The 19,597-nt window shown below is 53.4% G+C and overlaps 2 protein-coding genes and 1 long non-coding RNA gene across 5 annotated transcripts in view; 2 read left to right on the forward strand and 1 right to left on the reverse strand.

Moving 5' to 3' along the window:
- Positions 1–8,253, forward strand: part of SSPOP (SCO-spondin) — a 57,007-nt gene extending 48,754 nt beyond the window's left edge. The window contains exons 89-105 of the mRNA XM_053898624.1: positions 2–132; positions 395–519; positions 740–786; positions 1,041–1,319; positions 1,690–1,848; positions 2,018–2,134; positions 2,596–2,734; positions 2,872–3,074; positions 3,222–3,349; positions 3,448–3,590; positions 3,725–3,771; positions 4,557–4,774; positions 5,076–5,171; positions 5,303–5,363; positions 5,652–5,782; positions 7,338–7,488; positions 8,088–8,253. Of these exons, the coding sequence (XP_053754599.1) occupies positions 2–132; positions 395–519; positions 740–786; positions 1,041–1,319; positions 1,690–1,848; positions 2,018–2,134; positions 2,596–2,734; positions 2,872–3,074; positions 3,222–3,349; positions 3,448–3,590; positions 3,725–3,771; positions 4,557–4,774; positions 5,076–5,171; positions 5,303–5,363; positions 5,652–5,782; positions 7,338–7,488; positions 8,088–8,110 (2,198 nt within the window). The 3' untranslated portion in view covers positions 8,111–8,253. The remainder of the gene's footprint in view (position 1; positions 133–394; positions 520–739; positions 787–1,040; positions 1,320–1,689; positions 1,849–2,017; positions 2,135–2,595; positions 2,735–2,871; positions 3,075–3,221; positions 3,350–3,447; positions 3,591–3,724; positions 3,772–4,556; positions 4,775–5,075; positions 5,172–5,302; positions 5,364–5,651; positions 5,783–7,337; positions 7,489–8,087) is intronic.
- A 3,284-nt stretch (positions 8,254–11,537) lies between these two features.
- LOC109269239 (uncharacterized) lies at positions 11,538–14,314 on the reverse strand. Of its 2 annotated transcripts, XR_002081002.2 has the most exons (3): positions 14,205–14,314; positions 13,373–13,502; positions 11,538–12,027 (listed from the first exon to the last, which is right to left on the reverse strand). It is a non-coding gene; the product is annotated as an uncharacterized LOC109269239 (long non-coding RNA). The 2 variants fall into 2 exon arrangements; XR_002081001.2 differs by lacking the exon at positions 14,205–14,314 and having other exon boundaries at positions 13,373–13,727.
- Positions 13,893–19,597, forward strand: part of ZNF862 (zinc finger protein 862) — a 37,545-nt gene continuing 31,840 nt past the window's right edge. Inside the window, exons 1-2 of one of the 2 annotated variants that reach the window (XM_019453144.2) lie at positions 13,893–14,149; positions 18,251–18,273. Coding sequence is in view for 1 of the 2 variants with exons in the window: in XM_019453143.2 (XP_019308688.1) it covers positions 14,126–14,149 (24 nt within the window). In the remaining variant the exon portion in view is untranslated. The remainder of the gene's footprint in view (positions 14,150–18,250; positions 18,274–19,597) is intronic. The other variant, XM_019453143.2, reaches the window with a different exon arrangement.

Here is a 19,597-nt window from a genome sequence, read left to right on the forward strand (position 1 = left end):
GAGGACAGTTGCACACCTCCCTTTGAGTTCCAGGCCTGTGGCTCCCCCTGTGCCGGGCTCTGTGCCACGCACCTGAGCCGTCGGCTCTGCCAGGACCTGCCACCCTGCCAGCCTGGCTGCTACTGCCCTGAGGTGAGGGGTGGAGCCAGAGGAGATGCCCCAGGAGAAGCGGGTCTTGGCCCACACTCCTACCTTCCTTCTCTCTGCGATGCCTGTGGTGACACCCCTCCCCACAACGCCTCTTAAGGGTCCCTCACCTTCTGCCTCGTGCCCGTGTGCCCATCCATTTGCTCGGCAACATGCACGTGCCCCTGCTGTGAGCACTCACACTACTGGCACTCGGGGACAGAGATGGCTGCCACACAGCTCTGTCCCTGTGTCCCCTTCTGCGCAGGGGCTGCTGGAGCAGGCTGGGGGCTGCATTCCCCCAGAGCAGTGTAGCTGCCTACACATCACAGGAGAAGGAGCCAGGGTGACTCTGGCTCCCGGGGACCGCCTGCAGCTGGGCTGCAAAGAGTGGTGAGTTAAGGGGGCGGGGAGGCAGCGTCAGAGGGCTGGGGCCAGGGAATGGGGAGGCAGGTGGCCCCACAGGGAAATTGCCCTGGCCTGGACCCAACCCCAACCTCATCCTGCTCCAAATGAGCCCAGAGCTCAGGCCACCCCTCCGTGAGCCCCACCAACCACCTCTCTGGACTGAGTCTGGTCTCCCCAGTCTTACCCCTCCCACCCCCTCCCACAGTGAATGCCGGCATGGGGAGCTGAAGTGCACCAGCCAGGGCTGTCAAGGTAACGCTGCCCTGGAGAGACCCACTGTCCCCATTTGCCCAGGATTGGAAGGTTTCCTGGATCTGGGACCAGGACAGTCCCAGACAAACCGGGATGTTTGGTCACCCTCCCCTGACCCTCCCGGCAACCTCCTGCAGCCTTTCCTGTTTCCACCCCTTCCTGGTCATAACTGGGTCTCCTCCCTCCCCCTCTACTGGGGCTTGTGGTCTCAGGGAGGGTCACTGGGAAGGGTGCCCACTTGCTGCCCTTTCTAGGTCTTCTGCCTCTGAGCGGGTGGTCCGAGTGGTCACCCTGTGGGCCTTGCCTGCCCCCTGGTGTGCTGGCCCCCGCCTCCAGGACTGCCCTAGAGGAGCACCGGTCTCAGCACCCAGCTGGCCTCTCCCCGACCTTGGCCCCCTTGCTGGCTTCGGAGCAGCACCGCCATCGCCTCTGTTTGGACCCGGAGACTGGGAGGCCATGGGCTGGGGACCCAGACTTGTGCATTGCACCACTCAGCCAGCAACGCCTCTGCCCGGACCCTAGGGCCTGCCATGGTAATACCGAGGGCCAGAGACCAACAGGGCAGGAGGGAGCCTGAGATGAGAGTGGAGGGAGGGGTACCTGGCCAGGTAGGCCTGGGCCATGTTGTTTATTTCAGTAGCCAGGTGCTTAACAGGCCTGCTAAGCCTCCTGCTTGCCCCAGGGCCTGCGGGATTTGGGGAGATTTGGCGATCTGGCGCTTTGGGGGGGGGGGGGGGCGGGCCGCAGCAGGAAGGATCCCTGCAGCCGATGAAAGGGGAGGAAGGGGGCTTTGGGTGCTCCGGGCCTAGCAGAGTGTCTGTAGGGCTGGAGCCTGAGGCCTTGGGGTGGGAGCAAGAAGCCAGGGCGGGGCCCTGGGCGCTGACTTCCATTTTACCTCCCCAGACTTATGCCAGTGGAGTCCTTGGGGGCCCTGGAGCCCCTGCCAGGTGTCGTGCAGTGGGGGCTTCCGGCTACGCTGGAGGGAGGCAGGGGGCCCCCCTGGAGGAGGCTGCTGGGGGCCCTGGGCTCAGACTGAGAGCTGCAACGTGGAGCCCTGCCCAGGTAACCCCCATCCTGGCATCTGGGGGCGGGGCCAAGGACTGTAACACGGGAGATACCACCTGATGAGGATGTGGCCTCTGCTCCTGGAGGTGTGCCCTGGAGGGCAGGGTGCTGTCCTGGGGACCCAAAAGTCGGTCCCCAACACAGACTCCTACCTTCTGGTCCTCAGGGGAGAGCTGTGAAGCCCAGGACACCGTGCCCACCCTTGACTGTGCCAACCAGTGCCCTAGAAGCTGTGTGGACCTCTGGGACCGCGTGCAGTGTCTGCAGGGACCATGCCGTCCAGGTGGCCGGGCCACGCCCACAGCCCAGCCTGGGAGCCCTAGGGCCTCAGACCAGAGCAGCTTGCTTGGCGGATCCCTGCTTCCAGAGAGCATGTGACCTGCAGGCGGGGACATGTTACAGGATCAGGGGTTATAGGGCAGCAAAGTGGATCCTTGGGTCACTTTCAGCACCTGGGTAGGGGTCCTGCATAGAGCGAGCCTTACCTAACATGGGCTTTGTCTGTGAGGACGTTCTGGCAGCCTCAAGGGTCCCTGGGGTGGGGCCCACACAGGGTAGGCTGGAGTGACCCCTTCCTGTGCTCCAGCAGTGGGAACAGTGTGGAGACCGGGTCAAGTGGGGACTCGGGGGGCTGGGGTAGGGGAGGGTGCTCCAGGGTCAGCCTGAGGCTCCGGACCCCATCTGGCTGCCAGAGGGACCCATGATGTGTGCCCGAACCTTGCTTGTCCTCCCCACCCCCCTCAGGCTGCCGCTGCCCCCCTGGCCAACTGGTACAGGATGGGCGCTGTGTGCCCATCTCCTCCTGCCGCTGTGGCCTCCCCAGCCCCAATGCCTCATGGGTGGTGGCCCCAGCCGAGGTGGTACAGCTGGACTGCAAAAACTGGTATGGCTGCCCACTGGTGGCCAAGCAGGGGATGGGGAGTTTTAGGTGGGAGGCTTGGGACAGGTCAGGGTGGAGGGCGTTAGCGGGAAACAAAGGCCCTGTTCCCCTTGACTTGTGCCCTTGACCCCTGTCCACAGCACCTGTACCAACGGGTCCCTGGTGTGCCCACGCCATGAGTGCCCAGTCCTTGGGCCTTGGTCAGCCTGGAGCAGCTGCTCTGCTCCCTGTGGTGGGGGCAGCATGGGGCGACGTAGGAGCTGTGAGGAGGGTCCTATGGGGGCGCCATGCCAGGCCCAGGACACAGAGCAGCGGCAGGAATGTAACCCGCAGCCCTGCCCTGGTGAGCACCTGGGGTGGGGGAGTGAGGGGGGAGCCTCCCTGCCCTCTGGTGCTGCTGAGCTCGGCGGGAGTTCAGCAGCACGGGCGGCGGGTCCCGAGGCGGTCCCCTCCCTGGTACTCCACCTCACCGTCTGTGCGCTCCCCCCAGAGTGCCCGCCTGGCCAGGTGCCCAGTGCCTGTGCCGCTTCGTGCCCACGCCTCTGCTCGCATCTGCAGCCTGGTGTCCTCTGTGTGCAGGAACCCTGCCGGCTCGGCTGTGGCTGCCCCGGAGAGCAGGTATGGACAGTGCCCTGACTGCCATATGGGGGGGCAGGCAGGTGGGGGGCAGAGAAGTGCGGTGTGAGTAGAACTGAGCCCGCGCCTTCCCGCCGCAGCTGCTCCACAATGGCACGTGCGTGCCCCCTGCGGCGTGCCCCTGCACCCAGATCTCTCTGCCCTGGGGCCTTACCTTGACTCTTGAAGAACAGGCCCGGGAGCTTCCCCCAGGAACTGTGCTCACCCAGAACTGCACGCACTGGTGAGGGCCCCGGGCAGGGGGGACAGGGGGAGGAGGGAGCTAGGGCAGGGAGGGGGTGGAGGGCAGCGTTGCTGAGAATGGGGGTGGGGAGGAGGGCACTGGAGGCATCCGAACACGTGCTTCTGTCTTCCCAGTATCTGCCAAGATGGAGCCTTCAACTGCTCCCCAGCTGACTGTCGTGGTGAGATGTGGCTGTCTAGGCCCCTGCTGGTCCTTCCAAAGCCAGGGTGGGGTTGACCCCGATGAGGGCAGAGGGCGCTGCCTGCCCTAGGCAAAGCTGTCTCTCCCAAGAAGCCCCTTCCTTGCTCTGTCCCCACTGGGGTTGGGGGCATTCCTGTGAGCACACGGCTGTGAGTGATGCAGGAAGTGGAGGGTCTTTCCCTGCAGAGGAGGAAGCAAAGGCTGAGGGTGAGCTAAAGTAGGACCCTTGTCTGGCAGTGCCCAGGCAGGTGCCATCTGCCCTGTGCTATTTTACCCCCATCTGATCGAAGTCAACAGGCGTTTGCTAAGGGCTCACAGGTGCCCATTTCGGGCACACTGGGCTCTGTGTGGATTCAGAGGCACACAGGCCTGGTGAGTCCTGAGCAGCCCCAGTCTGGCTGCTGAGGGCCAGCTCACCCACCGGAACAGGTAGGGACAGGAGACAGTTTCTGGCTCACTGACCAGCAGACTGCACCCACAGGACTGAAAATCGGTGCCACGGATGGAGAGGTCAGGGTGGACAGGACTGGTCAGGGGAGGCTTCCTGGAGAAGGCCAGACTCGAGTTAGGCCCCGTTAGTATTTGGAAGGTGGATAAGAGCAGACGGGCGTGTTTGGAGGTCCAGAGGCCCAGAGCCAGCCGAGTGGACAGCGCTGGGAAGGCAGGAGGGACTCTAGGGGTGTCTGACGTGGGAGGGGGGAGAATCGAGGCCGGACCCAGGGCTGACCTGAGTGGTGGTGGTGGTGGTGGGGTCTTCCCTGGCAGAGTGCCCCTCCGGGGAAATGTGGCAGCAGGTGGCCCCTGGGGAGCCAGGGCCCTGCGAGCGGACGTGCCGGGAGCCCAATGCCACGGAGACCCAGGGCAGCTGCGGTGCGGGGCAGGCCCCAGGCTGTGTGTGCCAGCACGGACACTTCCGCAGCCAGGCGGGCCCCTGCGTGCCCGCAGACCACTGCGAGTGCTGGCACCATGGGCGTCCCCACCCGGTGAGACACCGCAGCCCCTCTGGGCCACCCAGCCCTCCCCCACCCCCGCCCCCCTCCACTGGCTCCTCCCCCTGTGCCAGGATCTGCAGCAGCAGACAGCTCGGCCATCAGCCATCACCCATCACACGGGGACAGTCTCCAGGCCCCATCAGCCCACCTCCCTCCCGAGACTCTTGTCCCTGACTTTGGTCTCTGGCCCCTGTCCTGACTGGTTTCAGGGATGGGGGGTAGGTGTAGTATAGAAAAGTCTAACTGGCAGAGATGGGTAGAGATGGACGGGAGGGTTCCCCCCTCTCCCCAGCCTGGATCCGAATGGCAGGAGGCCTGTGAGAGCTGCCGCTGCCTCCGTGGGAGGAGTGTCTGCACCCAGCACTGCCCCCTCCTCACCTGTGCCCAGGTACCCGCCTGCAGCGCTGCTGCCCTCCTTCCTGGGTCCCTCCCCAGAGGCTGGTCTTAGGGCCTTGAGCAGACAGTGCTGGGGCCCTGGGGTCATCCTCCTGAGAGCGCTGGGGACCACTCCCTCTGCAGGGCGAGGTGACCGTGCAGGAACCAGGGAGCTGCTGTCCCACTTGCCGCCGAGAGGCTCCGGGTATGCCGGGGACCTGGGGTACTTCCCGCCATGCCTCTCCCTGCTCTGGGCCCTTCTCCCAAACTGCTCCCGTGCCCACCCTAGGGGGCCTGCCGTCCCCAGTGCTGCCTACCATGGGGATCAGCAGAGTGGTGACGCCCAGTGCTGCATCATGGCACCTGGCCACCGCTGACCCAACAGCCTCAGGTGCCCCTCAGGTCCACAGTGTCCCCTGTACACAGAGTCCCCTCATCGAGGCCCTTTCTCTCTGCCCTGCTCCCGCCTCCTGTGCTCACCTTCTTCCCACAGAGGGGCAGGCAGCCTCCTGCCGGCATCTCACGGAGCTGCGCAACATCACCAAGGGCGCCTGCTACCTGGACCAGGTGGAAGTGAGCTACTGCAGTGGGCACTGCCCGTCCAGCATCAGCGTCATGCCTGAGGTGAGCGAGGGGGCTGCCGTGCAGGTCCAGGAGAGTCAGGTCAGCCTGCACCCCTGAGGGACTGCTGCGGCCAGCCTAGGCCTGGGCAATGCCCAGGGGACACGAGGGACTCGGTTGATCTCAAAGGGGCAAGGCTCAGAGCCAGGGGCGAGTTTTCACCAAGGCGGTGGCCTGCACCTGCTGCTTGGCCCTGTCACCCTCAGCGGGGCTTGGGCCCCAAGCCTACTCCAGGCCTCCACCCTGTGCTGCGGGCTTCCCAGGACATCAGCAAGAAAGGCACAAAGGACCTAAGTTAGGCTCTGAAATCACAGCCCATTATATAGCGAGGACAAGTTCTTTAGAACAGACCATTTACACACAGCATTGTCCCAGACATTCCTGGCAAGGCATATTATGAGCACGTCCCAGAAGACCTCTGCCCTGTGCGTGCTCTCCTTGGACCCAGAAGGCCCAGCCCTACTCCATGTGCAGACCTTGTCAGGGGCTCTGTGCCCACCCTGACTTCCCCCATCCTGAGCCTGGAGAGCTGTGGCTCCAGTTCTAGCCTGGGAGGGTCCTGGCCCTGCCTCAGCTCACCGATGGTGTGGCCATTCCCTCCTGTCTCGACCCACCTGGGTCATCTATTCCTGGAAGACAGAGGTGCTTTCCTACCTAGTCCTCAACGCTTGGCCACTCTCTGCTCCCCTGGGTGCTCCCAGTACCTCCTGGTATTCCCAGACCATTCCCAAACAGTATTTGGATTTGTTAAAACATAGGAAAGGAGAGTGGTTAAGACATTTTTTTTCCTCCCCTGGGGAGGAAAAGTGAGTGATAGCGGGATAGAAATCAGATGGAGATTTGTTTTTACTGAAGTATAATTGACATGCAGTGTTAGTTTCAGGCGCACACATAGCGATTCCACAATTCTGTAAATTACACTGTGCTCCCCACAATAAGTGTAGTCGCCATTCAGTGGTATTGTGTTATTAACTATACTCCCTATGCTGTACTCTTCATCCCCAGAGGGTTTTTTTTTTAACTGAATCTTTTGTAACTTGGTGCTGTTGAATATAGTGCCTATTTCAAAAGTAAAATTGCAATGGAATTATACAGAAGTTAAATCAAATATTCGGTGACACGTAGTTACTATATAATCGAATAGCAGGAGGGGTCTGGAGTGAGAACTCACTTTGCACTTAGGGTCACAATTGTGCAGTTTAGAGCTTCCCACCTTGCAGCGTCAGAAAGTATTAGATCCGCCCAAGGGGATGGTAAACAAGCCCCTTGGGGTAGGGCCGTATCTCTCCCCTGCTGCCAGGAGGCAGTGATGAGCAGTTAAAAGCATTCTTACCGTGCGGGTGCGAGCTCAGATGGCTGGGGCTTACAGTGAAGGAGGTGGGCTTCTTGGGGAAACGAGAGCTTGATGGCGACACATCCCTTCCCTACCCCGCTGCCCTGCTTGGCCAGGAGTGTTGGGCCCTGGCCGTACCCCGGATGGGAGGGCCAAGAGAGCGAAGGGAGGTGGCTCGGGCAAACTCGCGTGGCCCCTCCCCAGCTCAGCCACGCCCTCCCGCAGGAGCCTTACCTGCAGAGCCAGTGCGACTGCTGCAGCTACAGCCTGGACCCCGAGAACCCCGTGCGGGTCCTGCACCTGCGCTGTCCCGACGGCCACGCGGAGCCCGTGGTGCTGCCGGCCATCCGCAGCTGCCAGTGCAGCGCCTGCCAGGGTGGGTCTGGGCGGGGCGGGGCTGGGGTGGGAGGGCCGGGGACCTAGGCTGGACACTTGCAGGGGCGGGGCCAGGCCTTCCGAAAGGCGCCCCGTTTCCCGAAGCTCAGGCCCTCGTGGGATTCATCCCTCTTGACCCCTTCTGACCTTCTTCGTTCCCCGTCTTGGCTTGCTTGTTGGCTTCGTCTCCAATCGAGTGCAAGCTTGGGTGTTTGGAGTCTGTCACAGCTGCTTCCTCCCAGCTCATCTGTTTCCTTCCTTGCTGAGCATCCGTGACCTCAGCTTCGAGACCTGGCTGACTGTGCACAGGCTTTTGGCGGTGGGGGGGCTTGGTGGGAGCGCATGTGTGAAGCGCCTGCCAGGTGCCTGGTTCTTGATAGGTCCCTGAGGCCACTTTGTGGCAGGTGAGAGAGAAACAGGTGCAGGGGCGCTCACAGCGCCTGGGTGGAGTGCAGGGCAAAAGCATGCCTTTCTCTGGGCTTCTTCCTGGCGTGGCTTCTCTCCTGCCAGTTTGCTCCACTGCTCCCCCTCTAGCTGCACCCCTTCCCGGCCTGACCACTGCCTCTGTGCCAGTGCATCTCCCCCTTATCTGTCCTCCAGGAGGTGATTTCTCAAAGCACTGACGGTCCCGCTGGATGAGGCTGCCCAGCCACCACCCCTCGTGCGATCACCGGGCCCAGAGGCACCGACCCCCTCCTCCCGTGCCCACCCGTCCACTCCATGCCCTGGTACCAGCATATCCCAAATAAAGTGACATCAGCAGCAAGCTTGTGTGCAGTCTGCGTCTGGGGACCAGAAAAGAGAGGGAGGCAGGGTGGGTCTGAGCCCTGGCCTTGACCTGCACAAGGACTGCCTCCAGGAGACTTCTGTTAATCTGCCATGCTGGTGAACCGGGCAGGCCTCGGTTTGCACTTCAGCAGGTTGAATATAAAGTCTGGAGTTCTCTGGTTCCCGGTTTCTGCTGCCCAGTTCTGCCTCTTCCTCCCGCAAAGAGCCCTCTTCCTATACGTTGCTGGTTGTAGTCGGTGCTGCCCACCTACACCACCCTCTCCTGCTTCCAGATGCCATTCCCTGTCATCCAGAGAAGAATTCGGCTCATGGGTCATACTCCTTGTCACGGACACTCGGTGTCCGTGTGGATAATCCATTCAGTTCTCACCCCCTCACCTCCAATGACCTTTCCCTTCACCACTCAGATATTTTCAAACACTTCCAAATATTTACTTACGGATCATGACTTCCTATCATTCCAGTTTACTTGCTCTGGTACCCCACCGCTATCATTTATTTCAGATTCATTGAGCCCACCGGGTTCTCACTTTTCATTAGCTCTCTCCTGTCTCCCCCTCAGGATTCATGGTCTGCATGGTCATCCTCAGCACCAACTGCACATTAGAAGCACCCGGGGAGCTTTTGAGATCCTACCAGTGCTCGGGCCCCATCCTGAACCCTTTAAATCAGATTCTTTGGAAGCCTCATGGGTAATTCTATGTGCACGTAGCTGGAATTGAGAACCACCTGTCATTATAAATCACTCCAATGCAAGTACCATTAAATCCCTTGATTTTCTTTTTTAAACTATCTTTTTAAATTGATTTATTTTGAGAGAGAGAGAGAGAGAAAGCAGGGGAGGGGCAGAGAGAGAGGGGGAGAGAGATCCCAAGCAGGCTTGGAGCTGTCAGTGCAGAGCCCGATGGGGGGCTCGATCCCACAAACCATGAGATCGTGACTGGAGCTGAGATTAAGAGCCGGATGTTTAACCAACTGAGGCCCCCCACCTTGCTTTTCTATTGCCATTCATACTCCATACCTGGCAATCCTCCAACTCAAACATCTGCCCAAGTTTCTGCTTCCAGACAGAATTTTGCAGATAGTCTGTTTTTGCCTTCAATTTGTAATCACAAACCTCAAACAGGGCTTTAATTCGATTTGCCCATTCTGCACATTGTTCCCCCATAAACTCTATTTCCTCTTTTCTGCACTGACTATGCATGCCTTCTCTTCTTCCCCACCCCCTTCATTTTCATGAGATGACTTTGTCTCATTGAGATAATGTCAGATGGGGATTCTCTCAGCAAATCTACCAAACAAGGCTACACGGACTCCGTCTTCTCCTTCTTCCCGCGGGGTGTCATCTAGAAGTGTCCCTACCCCTGGAAAGAGCCCTTGGTCCTGTGGTCCTGCCTCCTTGCCTTTCCTCACCTGTGCTTAACCATCATTTCCCTTTCCACCAACAATAGAAACATGATCTTGTGTCTTACATTTGGATCCCACACTTCCTTCCAGATACTGCCCCGTCTTTCTGTACTTTTTTATGGGAAAACGTTTTCAATCACCAACCCTTGCTTTCTCAACCACCTCCCCTCCAACTTTAAACATTTTTTTAAAAAATTTATTTATTTAGAGAGAGCATGAGGCGGGGGAGGGGCAGAGAGGAAGCCAGAATTCCAAGCAGGCTCTGCACCAGCAGCTTGGAACCCGGCATGGGGCTCAAATTCACGAACCATGAGATCATGACCTGAGCCCAAACCAAGAGTCAGAAGCTTAACCGACTGAGCCACCCAGGCGCCCCTCACCTCTAACTTTTAAACCCCTAAACAAGAATTTGTTATAAGGAGACAGAGATAACTCAAGGGCAGAAATACAGCTCTCCAAGGTATATACAGAGAGGTACAGCTATAACTGAGCTGGGAGCTGGAGATTGGAAGGCCACTCGGAGTCTTCTGTCTTATTTCTTTTTTCTCTCAGTAACACAGACTCCTCCTACCAGGGACTGCACCTGCCAGAGGGAGCCAGCTCAAAGCACACAAAGCTGTGAACTGAATTGTGGTCCCCCAAACTCCTAGGTTGAGTCCCTAAACCCCAATGTGACTATATTTGGAAACAGGACCTATACAGAGGTAACTAAGGTTAAGGCTGATAGGATTAGTGTCCCTATAAGATAAGATACCAGAAAGTTCATTCTCTCCTGAGTACAGAGAAGAGGTCATATAAGCACATAGCAAGGTGGTGCGACCTATAAGCCAGAGACAGAAGTCTCACCAGAAGCCAATCATGATCTGGGACTTCCAGTCTCCAGAACTGTGGGGAAGCAAATTTCTCTATGTTGTTATGGCAGCCTGAGCTGAGGTCAAATATTATAGGTCCATTCACATGGATTGAAATCCGTCGTATTTCTAGAAAAGGTATTCTTATTGGACCCTGCATTGAACCATGGCCAGGAGTGCAGAGTCGTATAATGGAAAATGGTTACTTAGGACCTACTCAGGAGTGATAATCAAAATATTTAACAGTCAGTATGGCAATATATACTAATAAAATTTTTAAATATAAACTGGGGCACCTGGGTGGCTCAGTCGGTTAGGCATGTGACTTCGGCTCAGGTTGTGATCTCATGGTTTATGAGTTCAAGTCCCGCATTGGGCTCTGTGCTGACAGCTCAAAGCCTGGGGCCTGCTTTGGATTCTGTGTCTCCCTCTCTCTCTGCCCCTCCCCCACTCTCACTCTGTCTCTGTCTCTCTAAAATAAAACATTAAAAAAATTTTAAATATAAACTATATCTGCTTTATTTTTTATTTAAAACTTCGAAATATGACTTAGAGGCACCTGGGTGGCTCGGTCGGTTAAGCGTCCAACTTTGGCTCAGGTCATGATCTCTTGGTTCACGAGTTTAAGCCCCACCTCGGGTTCTGTGCTGACAGCTGAGCCTGGAGCCTGCTTCGGATTCTGTGTCTCCCCCTCTCTCTGCTCCTCCCCCGCTCACACTACGTGTCTCTCAAAAAATGAATAAACATTAAAAAAAAAATTTAAAAAACCCCAAACTTCAAGTTATGACTTAAAACACCCATATGTAAAAGTACAGAAAACATTTTTATAGTTGATTTTACCAACACCTTTATAATAATCACTGCCTTACTTTCTGTCATTTTACCTCTATGTATACATAATGGGAGGGCCACATGGGGGCTTTCTGGAGTGCTGGAGATTTTCTGTCTCTGATCTGAGCGGTGGCTACCTGGCACACAGGTAAAAACACATCGAGTTATACACTTAAGATTTTTGCACTTTATTATTTGTCCTATTATTATTACATATATTACATCCATATATATTACAAATGAAACAATATATGGTTACAATGACTTCAAATAATTTTATGTCTGTGACCAGAGCACCGGGGTGCAAAAGTATCTGGCCCCAGGGGTCCCAAACAGACCAGGTTCGGTCACTCGCTGCTGACAAAGTCCAAAGACAGAGAGATGAGCGGTGGTGAAACAAGAAAGGAGTGCATTTCAGTGTGGCCAATGCTGGGAAGACAGCGGACTAGTGTTTCAAAGACTATCTCCAAAACCTCTGGGTTTTACAGGGAAAATGTGGGCAAAAGTTGGGGGGGGTACATGCAGGTGGGCAGTAAAGGTAAGGTTGATCGCTGTCTTGAAGTCAGTCATGTGGGGTCTTGCTGGCTCGGGGCACTTGTTACTGCTTGAGGGGCTAGTTCTGGTCCCCATCACAGGATGCTTTGCCTGAGTTAAGACAAAAGCTGGGAAGAACATAACCAATCAGAAAGTATAGATGAGCTCAAGATGGAGGCGGTTGATGTTCTGTTTCATGTCTTTTTTTTTTTTTTTTAATGTTTATTTATTTTTGAGAGAAAGAGAGTGTGAGCGGGGAAGGGGCAGAGAGTGAGGGAGACACAGAATCCGAAGCAGGTTCCAGGCTCTGAGGGGTCAGCACAGAGCCGGACGTGGGGCTCGAACTCACGGACTGTGAGATCTTGGCCTGAGCCAAAGTCAGATGCTTAACCTGAGCCACCCAGACGCCCTGGACGTCTTTTAAAGAAGATGAGAGAATAGGGGCGCCTGAGTGGCTTAGTCTGTTAAGCGTCCGACTCTTGATTTTGGCTCAGGTCATGATCTCATGGTCATGAGACTCAGCCCCACCTTGGGCTCCAAGCTGGGGGTGGAGCCTGTTCAAGATTCTCTTTCTCCCTCTGCGGCAGCTCACACTTGCCCTCGAACTCGCTCTCTCTCACAAAACAAAACAAAACAAAAAACAAAACAGAGAGAGAGAGAGAGAAGAAAGGAAAGCAAGTATATCTTTATAGAGCTTGGACTTCTTTCTTTCCTCCTTAAATTCATCCTCTACTCTGCAGTACGCCTGATCCAACTGAAGTGCAAATTGGCCCACACCATTCACCCGCTTAAAGCTCATTTCAGACTCCTTAAGGTAGCATACAATGCCCTCCATGTCCAGCCCCCAAGTATCTCTCCAATGTCTTTTCCCACAACTTCCTGTCTTATGCTGCACCTACCATTTGCTCACCTGCCTGGCTTAATTTATGCTATTTCTTATGGCCACTGCCCTCTTAACAACAGCTTTGTTCCCCTCCTATTTTAGCTCAGGCTACCATAACAAAATGCCATAGGCCCGGTGGCTTAAACGGCAGACATTTATTTTCTCACTGTCCCGGAGAATGGGAGTTCAAGACCAAGATGCCATCATGGCCAAGATGATGGTGGGAACTCTCTTCCTGGCTTAGAGATAGCTGTCTTCTCACTGTTTCCTCATCTGGCAGAGAGACAGCAAGCTCTCTGGTGTCTCTTCTTGTAAGGACACTAATACCATCATGAGAGCCCCATCCTCATGATCTCATCTAAACCTAATTACCTCCCAAAGGCTCCACATCAAAATATTGTCACATAGGGGTTACATACAAATTCGGGGGTTATACAATTCCTTCCATAGCACCTCATGGCTGACTCCTACTCTTTAATTTAGTCCAGGTGCCACTTCCTCAGGAAATCCTTGACCTAAGCACCCCATATTCTCCCACCACTGTACTCTAAACGGTGACAAAGTGTGCTTTCATAGGGTCCTGTGCTTACCTCTCTCCTTGCACTTGTGTCTTTATTTTGTAGTTATCTGTTTCTGGTCTGTTTCCCCAATAGACTGTAAGCTCCTTGAAGGCACGGTTTTGTTTCATTCAGCTGTGTATTCCCAAACCTTGCACGGTGCCTGGCAACATGGTAGGCAGCCAATGATGCTTTTTGAATAAATGTTAAAAAAAAAAAAAAGTATTGCCCTCCTTGATTAAATAAAGTCTGAAACCTTCAAGGTTGACAGTGGTCGTAAAAATGCGAGGGAACAGACCCAAGAACAGGCATTCTCACAGCCCAGGGAGATCTGTTTGCCTTTAACGCAAGATCTGGGAGAGGGGGGTGGGGATGTCACCTTTCAACCCTCAAGCGCGGCGGGAAGAGCAGGGAGCGAGCTGTTCTGCGTCCAATCAGGGTCCAGCATTTCGGGAGCCAATAGCGGCTTGAGAGCCACTTAACTAGGCCGGACTACACTTCCCGTGATGCCCCGCCGTCTCGGGCCTGGCGGCTGCCGTAAAGCGGCTCGCCCAACGCGGCGCTAGTCCGCGCTGCTCGCCTCTCCCGGCATCGGGAGAGCTACCGCCCTCCCGACGTGGGGGAGCCGGTTCTCGGCCGCGCGCCGTCCCCGCCGGGGCGTCCTGCCCTCCGGGGGCCCCGGTCCCCAAGGTGGTCGCGGCGGCGGCATCCTCAGGCCAGGCCGCGGGGGGAGGGGGCGGCCTGGAGGCAGTGGCGGGGTCAGCACGGGCCACCTCAAGCAGGGCCATGGAGCCCAGGGAGTCGGGGAAGGTAGGCCTGGAAGGGCCCTGGGGCCGCCCACTCCCCTCCCGTGTAGATCCCTGACCTGGGCTCCGGCGAGGCGGGCGGTATGGGCGGAGTCCCCGCAGATGAGCCATCCTTGCAGGGAACGACTCGCCCGCTCGCCCGCCGCCTCGTTCTCCACACTTGGGCGGCCTTCTCCGGGCGGGTGTGGCGGGGAGGAGCGGGAGTCCCGCGCAGCCTCTCGGCCCCCCTTCCCTCTCCCGGTGGCCAAGCCGCCCTCTGCCCCGTGGCCGCCCGGTTGATGCTGGGGTGGGTGACCGACTCAGGGTAGTGATGCAGAAGTGCTTCCTGTTTCCCCACACCTCTGTTGGGAGTTTTGAAGAGGCCCAGCATGTTTTAAGGCTGGCTAAAACCGTAGTGGAAGGCCGGGGGTAGGGATTACCGAGAAGCAGGGTGAAGGTTTGGCCCTGACTAGATCCCCCTTCCCAAGAAAGGGCTGAGAAGAAAAAGAGAAGGCATCCGGCATATTTCTTGCCCACTTAAAAGTTACTGGCTTATCTACTTCGTGGAGTATCCGAGCACTGCCCAGAAGCATATTCCATAAACTTGCGTCAGGCTTGGGGTAGGAGGCTGTGAGTTGGAACAAAAGATGGGAAAAAGTGCTTGACGGTAGAGTTCAGTGGCTTTGACGGGATTGCTAGAGGCAGTGTCAGAAGACCAACTCGGTTGTAGGCATCTGACTTGGAGACCGTGGCAGCCTCTTGGGACTAAGATCTTTCTGGATGTTCTTGGCAGCCTGCTGCCAATTTTTATTTCTTCTTTGGCACAGAGGGAATTCCCTCCACATATGTTTTCAAGTGTGTATTGAGCCCTTTTAAAAAAGAAATTCACTTAATAAACATATGCGGTCTGTGGTCTACTGTGAGCTAGATGGTGGAATACAGGATAAACATGAAGAGACCACTTTCCGCAAAGAGCTCTCCGTGGGAGAGAGTTGCTGACTTCAATAACTAGGACAAGCCTGAAAGCGCTGTCTCAGAGACAAAAGAGAAAAGATAATGAGGTTATTTCCACGCTGTAGCTTCTTCTGGAAAGGCTGGGAAGGAATGAGTTACAAAAGAAGTTACCCCATGCTTAAGTCTCTCTTCCACAGATGAAACAACCCAAGTAAACAGTGTGAGACAAAGCTCAACAGAACCCAACTAAAGAAAGATTGAAGGTGAACCATGTGCCAGCCTCACGATAAACACTGTAGGGGATATCAAAGTAGTCAAGGAAATGGCCCGGACCCTCAGGCAATATCCCCTGATTAGTTTCAACTAAACCTGAGTTTGGGGAGCAAAGTGTAATGTGGAAGAAGGATTGTTGGAAATTGAAATTAGCAATTTGAGGTTGATCTCAAACTATTCTGTTTAGTTGTAGGCTTTCTTAGCATTTAATGGGAGAAGAGAAAAATGCAAACAATTTGGGAGGTAGGGGAGAAATGTGATGTCCCGTCCAGGCCCAACCACTAAATGAAAACCCCCCCCTTGGGGACTGGAACTTTCACTCTTGATTCTAATCTTGATTGTAGGGTGTCTCCAAAAGATGCTCACCCTTCCCAATGCATCAGTTTTCTAACCTGGGAAATTAGAAGGTTATCCAAAGACGAAATAAAGCGACTGCAAACACTGGCAGTGTTTAGATGTCTTGCACATGAGTGGCAGTAACTAGGCTGGGTGCAATGTCTGCTAAAGTTCCATTCTGAGTATCTTTTTTTTTTTTTTTTTGGCTCAAGGCTGGAAGACTGGGTGTCCACTTGAGGTAGTGGCTTGGTCGGTTAATAGTATCTTCCTTTGGTGCTGTTTTGTGATATTTGTTAACTAACAGCAGTCTTGGCCTACTGGATTGGGTGGGGGGTATCTTACATGTCACTGGCAGAATAAAGGAAAGAAGTCAAAGACTTTTCGCCATCACTCTATCCCATTATCCTGTTTTATTTTCTTCCCAGCCTTTATCACTGTATAAATTCTCACAATTATTTATTCTCACATGTGCTGACTTTGCTCTGTGTTGTATCCCCAGTTAGGACAATGGAGCAGCGTGTGGCATTTAATAAGTTCTCAGTATTTTTGGAATGAATGACTCATAAAGTAGCGTTGCTACAGGATCCCTTTTGCTAGAGGTTATGAATGCTCTGGAGCTCACTGCAGTCTGACACCCCATGTGCCCTCTGGGAGACTGTATTTTTAGTGCTGCCACATAGGGGTATTTATTGTGTGTATAGTTATTGCCTCAGCATTTCTGGTTCCTGCCCCTTCTGCCTTGTCCATGGAAGTGCTCACTCCTATCTCCCTTTTCTCTAGACCCAGTTCTATTATTACACTTACTGGTGTCTCTCAGCTCCCAAGAGATTTTAATCTGGACAACAGTGATAGTGTTTTCCATATTTTAGGATCACCATGCACCAAGCCCATGAGAAACAACTAATAAATGTATTTGGAATGAAATAATTAAGAGCCTGTGAAATACTTTGTATATAATGTGGTGGGGGAAGGGGTAGGTAATGGTGAAGGAGGTCATAACATAAGCCAATCAGCATAGGTTTCCTGAGTACCTCCAGCTCCATAAGAGATACAGAGGCTTCCTTGCTCAGGAGAAAGAGAAATGCGTGGACCACGTGGTTAGGGAATCCCTCTCGAAAGAGGCGGAATGTGAATAGGAACCTGATGAGTAGGTACAAGGAAATAGGCGGAGTCAGGGAATCTAAAGGTCGGTGTGTAGAAGGAGGAAAGACGCAAGACATGTTAAGTGATCGCAATGGCACTAATCTGTCTGCAGTAGAGATTCCAGGTCGGACAATACACAGAGCTCAAGTTAGGAAGGTGGATTAGTTTCAGATCAAGGGAACTTGGTGCGGGGCTAAGTCAGAGCTCTGCCGTATAGACAGAGGGAACCACTAAAATAGAACATCCAGAGATACTCTTTGCATTATATATAGGTAAAGAATTGCTTTTATTGAAGATTTGTGTTTTCTTTACATGGACATCAATTGGAATCAGAAGGTTCTTGCCATAATATTGGCTAAAAGAGAGATACCAGAGTTAGGGCAATCACTCTTGTTGGGAAGATACTTCTTTATTATCTAAGCATTCAGTCCTGGTCATTCCCTTCATCCTTGTGGATGCTGAATGATGGGCCCATTGGCTTTCATTAGAAGCCCACCTGTTCCCTCAGGAAGAAAGGGGAAGGGGTGGGTGTGAATAGGGAGCCTTGCTTGTCCTTGGTTACAAGTTCAACCTGTCCTGTTTGGAACAGCTTGCTCGCTAGTCCTGGGGGCACAGTAATCACCCTGGGTTCTGCCTTCGGTCTAACCTCACATCCTCTTCCCCCTTCCCCCTGTTGGCTCCCCTTAGACCATATCTTATGTGTACCCCTTTGCTGTCTGACTGCCTTGTTTTAGCGGAGCGCATCCTCCAGCAGGATTTTGGAAATATAATCACATTTTGCATTGGAAGACACTCTGAGTGCAAATAGTTATTTCAAACGTGCACATTTGGCAGGGCAATTCTATTAAAAAATATTTTTTACTGAAGTACCACTGCCATACTATGTTTTATTAGTTTCAGGAATGCAACATAGTGATTGGACAATTCTACGCGTGACTCAGTGCTCACTGCAAGTGTTGTTACCGTCTGCCACTGCACAGCATTATTAAATATTATAGGGGCGCCTGGGTGGCGCAGTCGGTTAAGCGTCCGACTTCAGCCAGGTCACGATCTCGCGGTCCGTGGGTTCGAGCCCCGTGTTGGGCTCTGGGCTGATGGCTCGGAGCCTGGAGCCTGTTTCTGATTCTGTGTCTCCCTCTCTCTCTGCCCCTCCCCAGTTCATGCTCTGTCTCTCTCTGTCCCAAAAATAAAAAAAAAAGTAAAAAAAAAAAAGTTGAAAAAAAAATATTATTGACAGCATTCTCCGTTGCGTACTGTTCAGCCCCATGTCTTATTTATTTTATGACTGGAAGTTTGTGTCTCTTAATCCCCTTCACCTATTTCTCCCACGGCCATCCCCCCATCCCTCTGGCAACCACCAGTTTGTTCTCTGTGTTTATGAGTCTGTTTCAGTTTTTTGTTACTTTGTTTTCTTTTTTAGATTCCACTAAAATTCCACTTTAGGTAAGTCATATTCTATTTGTCTTTTTTGTCTGACTTATTTCACTTAGCATAATACCTTCTAGATCCACCCATGTTGTCACAAATGGCAAGATCTCATTCTTTTTTTTTTTTTTTAATTTTTGAGACCGAGAGAGACAGAGCATGAATGGGGGAGGGTCAGAGAAAGGGAGACACAGAATCTGAAACAGGCTTCAGGCTCTGAGCTGTCAGCACAGAGCCCGACGCGAGGCTCGAACTCACGGACCGCGAGATCATGACCTGAGCCGAAGTCGGCCGCTTAACCGACTGAGCCACCCAAGCGCCCCAAGATCTCATTCTTTTTTATGGCTGATATTGATGTGGCTGATTATATGGCTGATATATAGTATTTCTGTTTTTAACTCTTTGAGGAATCTCCGTATTGTTTTCCACAATGGCTGCAACAATTTACATCGCAAACAGGGCACGAGTGCTCTCTTTTCTGCATATCCTCATCAGTACTTGTTATTCCTTACCTTGTTTTTTTGTTTTTATTTTAAGTAATCTTTACACCCAGTGTGGGGCTTGAACCCACAACTCTGAGATCAAGAGTTGCGTGCTCTACTGACTGAGCCAGCCACGTACTCCTGTGATTTCTTGTCTTTTTGATACTAGCCATTCTGACTGGGGTGCAAGGTGATATCTCATTGTTCTTTGACTTGCATTTCCCTGATGATTACATCATTTCATGTGTCCGTTGACCATCTGTATGTCTTCTTTGGAAAAATGTCTATCCAAATCCTCTGCTCATTTAAAAAAATTTTTTTTTAGTGTTTATTTATATCTGAGAGAGAGACAGACAGTGTGCGAGCAGGGGAGGGGGAAAGAGAGATGGAGACAGAATCTGAAGCAGACTCCAGGCTCTGAGCTGTCAGCACAGAGCTGGATGCAGGGCTCGAACTTGTGAGCCATGAGATTATGACCTGAGCCAAAGTCAGACACAACCGACTGAGCCACCCAGGCACCCCTGTGTCTGCTCATTTTTTAGTTAGTTTTTTTTTTTTTTTTTTTTAGGATGTTGAGTTCTGTAAGTTCGTTATGTATTTTGGATATTAACCTCTTATACATCATTTACAAATATCTTCTCCCATTCACTGGTTGCCTTTTTGTTTTATTGATGGTTTCCTTCACTGTGCAAAAACCTTTTATTTTGGTGCAGTCCCAACAGTTTATTTTTACTTTTATTTCCCTTACCTGAGGAGACATCTTGTAAATATGTTGCTAAGGTTGATGTCCAAGAGATTACTGCCTATGTTTTCTGTTAGGAGTTTTATGGTTTTAGTTCTCACATTTAGGTCTTTAAGCC

This window comes from Panthera pardus, unplaced genomic scaffold (assembly GCF_024362965.1).
Source record: "Panthera pardus isolate Hobbes unplaced genomic scaffold, ASM2436296v1 HiC_scaffold_9, whole genome shotgun sequence".
In the NCBI taxonomy this organism is placed as follows: domain Eukaryota; kingdom Metazoa; phylum Chordata; class Mammalia; order Carnivora; family Felidae; genus Panthera; species Panthera pardus.